Below are 4,588 nucleotides of genomic sequence, written 5' to 3'. Positions count from 1 at the left end.
TTTTCTATACAAAATCGCCATAAAATCTGTCACCAAAAAAAATCAAAATTTCCGTCACAAAAAAAAAATCAAAGTTACACTCATAAAACTCATACAACATTACATTTACACTCATAAAATCTGAAACTCAAAACTGATTAATTAGGGGCTAGAGAGAGAAAGAAAATTTAATTATTGTATAGAAAATTGATTAGTGATAATTTTTTAATTGTTATTTTCAATCTCAACCATCCATTTCAATCCAACCATCCACATTTTTTTTTCCTTTTCTTTTTAATAGTCCTTAATCATTTTCCTCTCCATCCATCTCAACCGTCCATTGAGTCCATCCAATGGCCCTTAGATGGACTTAGGGACTCAATGGAAGAGGTTGACTCATTAGAACTCCTCTCTCTCTCTCTCTCTCTCTCTCTCTCTCTCTCTCTCTCTCTCTCTCTATATATATATATATATATATATATATATATATATATATATATATATATATAAATATAGAGAGAGAGAGAGGTGGGATCAGGTGAGAACGAACACTCGGTGCAAACGGTGAGAACGAACTATAACCAATAGATTAACTACAATCGTACGGTTGAATCTCGATGTCAACGCATACAAAAATTCCGTATTACTTACTCTGACTTTTCTCACCAAATATCTAACACATCAATTAAAAAAAAAATGCGATTAACGATCAGTAACCCAGAACTTCAACGAAAATTTATTCAATCGACCAACTTTTTGACGGAATTGATTTAAGTTTTCGCTAAAACTACTGATTGTTGTCATATATTTGATGAATCTACCTGTCAATTTGTAGTATTTAGATTTAAAAGCTTTCGTAATTTTTTTTTGTGTCAATTTTTAGGGTTTTAATGGAAATCGAAGGATGCAATGATTTGGTTGATCCTACTAATTCAATTGTTCCAGCACCTAACAGTGAACTGGGACAGATATCTTCTGAACTGGGACAGATATCTTCTGAATTTGGTATAGGTATGTCAATTTTTAGGGTTCTAATTATTCAAGGTCTATTTAGATTGTTTTATTATTACTGATGTTAGTCATTGTATCTAGTGTAGTAATTGGTGTGAATTGTTACTACATTAGTCAGATGATACATAGTGTTTAGGGTTTTCGGCTGTTGTGTGATGACGGTTATGTGATGTTTTAGATTTCAGAAAGACAGCTGATGTCAAACTAGCCCTCTTGCTTCTAAGTTTTGATTGGCGTACCTGGAAATATAATTGATGTGTTTCCGATGCCATATTGCGCATCTGATAATATAAAGTCTGCATAGTGTTGTACTAGACTGGAAAAATGTACATGGATATCAAATAGATGATAATTAGTACAAACTAAAATTGTATCTGATAACCAAGTCTCTGTTTAGGGCCATTCTGGATAACTAATGTTTATAAGTTTTGATATGCGTACCTGATAATATAATTGATGCGTGTCTGATTTCAGATTGCGTATCTGTCAATATAAACCCTACATACGTATCAGGTGTTTCATGTGTGATTGTTGGATAATTAAACCATGAGCTAGTGGATCAATTTCGAGTAATTTTACTGTAGAGTCAGTCTGAGACTGACTGACTGTGATATATATTATCCGGAATTTGAGCATTTATATTATCTATATGTATTGTACCTTACGGGTGAGCATTTATGTCTGAATGTGTATAGTATCCATTAGGCTGTGATTCAATACTTTGTTTGCTTTCACGGTATCCCTTTTCTCTATGATTCTGATTTGAGTACCTGATTCGTTATTAGCAATGTGAAAGATTAATGTGCAGTAAAAGATTAATGTGCGGTAAATCAGTAAGATGTTGATGTACCCTGGAACATTCCATTCAGTGATGTAGACATTTCAGTAGCATTTGTATCACTCATTAAAGTCATGTACAAATGAATGTAGTTTCACAAATATGACTTATGGTCAATGTTTGATTGACGAAACGTACCTGGTAATATAATTGATACGTGTCCAATTCATTTTTGACGCGTTTCAGATGTTAAGGTTTCCGCTAATCCATGAACTAATAAAACATATGCTATCTGATTTTTTGCAGACTCACCAGTAATCCCTCACAACTCCAAAGAAAGGATACCTGTTTGTGCACCTAATTTGAAGCCTACCGTAGGAATGAACTTCGAAAGTCTTGATGAGGGAATGCAATTCTACAAAACTTATGCTGCCAAAGCTGGGATTAAAATGAGGAAGTCAACACAAAGAATTGTAGATGGGGTGGTGACGACTAAATACTGTGTGTGTAGTAAGGCAGGTGAGAGTAAACCTAGAGGAAAGGTGAAAAAGAGGCAAAAGACTAGAATTTCGTGTAATGCAAAGATTTTTTTTCAAGAGGAATGACAAAGGGAAATATGTAGTTGTCGACTTTCACGAAGGTCACACACACCTTTTATCTACCCCAAACACAATAGTACATTTGCCGGAGTCAAGGGAACTAACGCTAGTACACAAGACTATGATTGTAGAGAATTCAAAGGTTAATAAAGGGCCCGTACAAAGTTTCAGAATGTTTAAGGAATATGTAAAGGGATACAGAAATGTGGGAGCATCACTGGAAGATTTCAAGAATTTTTGGAGGGATGTGAAACAGTTTATAAAGGGTTACGATGCTCAAATGATGATCGAAAATTTCATGCATAAGAAAGCCATGTGTCCCTCTTTCTACTTTGATTTTGACGTTGACGAGAAAGGACGACTTTCTAGAGTTATTTGGGCTGACCCTATATCAATCAAAAATTACAGTCTGTTTGGTGACATGACATCGTTCGACACAACCTTCAACATGAACACATATAAGATGATATTTGCTCCTTTTACGGGGGTTGACAATCACAAAAATGTGTGACGTTTAGGGGGTTTCTAAGAAATGAGTCGATGACGGTTTTGCATGGCTTTTCGAATCTTTTCTGACCGCAATGGGTGGGAAGTACCCTAAGTGCATAATTACTGACCAGGATGCCGGCATAAAGGCAGGGGTTAAAAAAGTATTCAAGGACAAAACTCATCATAGGTATTGTATGTGGCACATTATGAAGAAACTACCTGATAAGATCGGCTCTACACTTTATAGGGAAACAAACTTCATGAAAGAGCTATGTGCGTGTGTATGGGTAGAAGACATTGAGCCGGCTGAGTTTGAGGAAGGGTGGTGTTCAGTTATATCTTCATACGGGTTAACCGAACATGAATGGCTGTCTTCGATGTTTGACATGAGAGCTTCCTGGATCCCGGCATATTTCAGAAATCTGTTTTTAGGTGGACTAATGAGGACCACATCTAGATCTGAGTCTGAAAATAGCTTTTTCGGAAATTTCATGAATCCAAACTTAACTTTGGTGGAGTTTCTTATGAGATTTGAAAGTGCTATGGACGCTCAGAGGTGGAAACAGTCCAAATTAATTGCCGATTCAAAAAACTCTTTCCCTAGTCTAGAAACACCTCACCCTTTGGAGAAGCACGCTTCTGTGTTTTACACTCCGGTCATATTTTCTGAATTTTAGGTCGAGTGGAACGCTGCCTGTTTTACTTGTGGGGTTAAAGTTTTAGGGGGTAATACGTCAGACAACATTTCCATTCATGATCGTGAGAGAAATAAGGTATATTATGTTGGATTTATTCCTGATGGAGTGAAGTTAAGCTGCTCATGCAAAAAATTTGAGAGGCATGGTATCCTGTGCCGACATGCTCTCTATGTGTTCAAGGAACAAGGCTTTGAAAAAGTGCCCAACCATTATTTGCTAAGTAGATGGAGCAAATTGGCTCTATGTCAGCCACTTTGTGGTAATTTGCCTGAGACTTTGACTGAAGATTGCAGTGCTTTAGAGGTTCAGAAAATCAAGCTTGGCAACCTATGGTCTGAATTATTCTCCTGTGTGACAATAGCAGAACAGAAGCCGGAGAGTATCGATGAGTTAATGGACCTACTTAAAAGTTTCAAGGACAAGATGATCTTAGAAAGTAGCCCATCTGAATGTAGTAGTGGTGTCACAGGTGAAAAGTCCAGAAACAAAAATAAAGAGCTTGAAATGTTGTTAGGTACAAAGATACCGACTGAAGTTACGGTTTTAAATCCTATACAATCAAAGACTAAGGGGTCTGGGAAACGACTGGTATCCCAAAAGGATAAAGTTGTGCAAGAACATAAGAAAGCACCGAGAAAATGTAATGCTTGTGGTGAATTGGGATTCCATGATAGTCGGAACTGCCCTGGGAGAGCATGAAAAGCATGAAGTTCTGATCAGGTAAAAATACTAATTTTGTTAGACCACAGTTGGGAAATATACAATTCTCTCTAATTATGATTAAAAATTAAGCTTTAATTTTGATAGACCACAGTTGGTGAATTTGGAAGTCTTCGATGCAGGTTTGAGGAAATGAAGGGAAAGCAGATGGATATTGCAGACAAAAAAAGGAGAAATATAAAGAGAACAGTAATCAAGATAAAGGAATGCACCCACGGTGAAAATCCGGAGTTCAGCCTTTTTTTTTCCGTGAATTTACACAAGTCAATATTTTGACTTGTATGGAACAAACATTTGTGTCATAGATTTGTGAA

General features: G+C 36.4%; 1 protein-coding gene across 1 annotated transcript; it reads left to right on the top strand.

Annotated features, from left to right (window-relative positions):
* The first annotated feature begins 2,948 nt into the window (after positions 1-2,948).
* Positions 2,949-4,253, top strand: LOC141630226 (protein FAR-RED IMPAIRED RESPONSE 1-like). The gene is made up of 2 exons (XM_074443078.1): positions 2,949-3,497; positions 3,534-4,253. The coding sequence occupies exons 1-2, from the start codon at positions 2,949-2,951 to the stop codon at positions 4,251-4,253; spliced, it is 1,269 nt and encodes a 422-aa protein (XP_074299179.1).
* The last annotated feature ends 335 nt before the right edge of the window (positions 4,254-4,588 follow it).

The sequence above is a fragment of the Silene latifolia genome, chromosome Y (assembly GCF_048544455.1).
Source record: "Silene latifolia isolate original U9 population chromosome Y, ASM4854445v1, whole genome shotgun sequence".
In the NCBI taxonomy this organism is placed as follows: Eukaryota; Viridiplantae; Streptophyta; class Magnoliopsida; order Caryophyllales; family Caryophyllaceae; genus Silene; species Silene latifolia.
The sequence above is the reverse complement of the archived record's forward strand: the minus strand, read 5'-3'. Positions and strand labels throughout refer to the sequence as shown.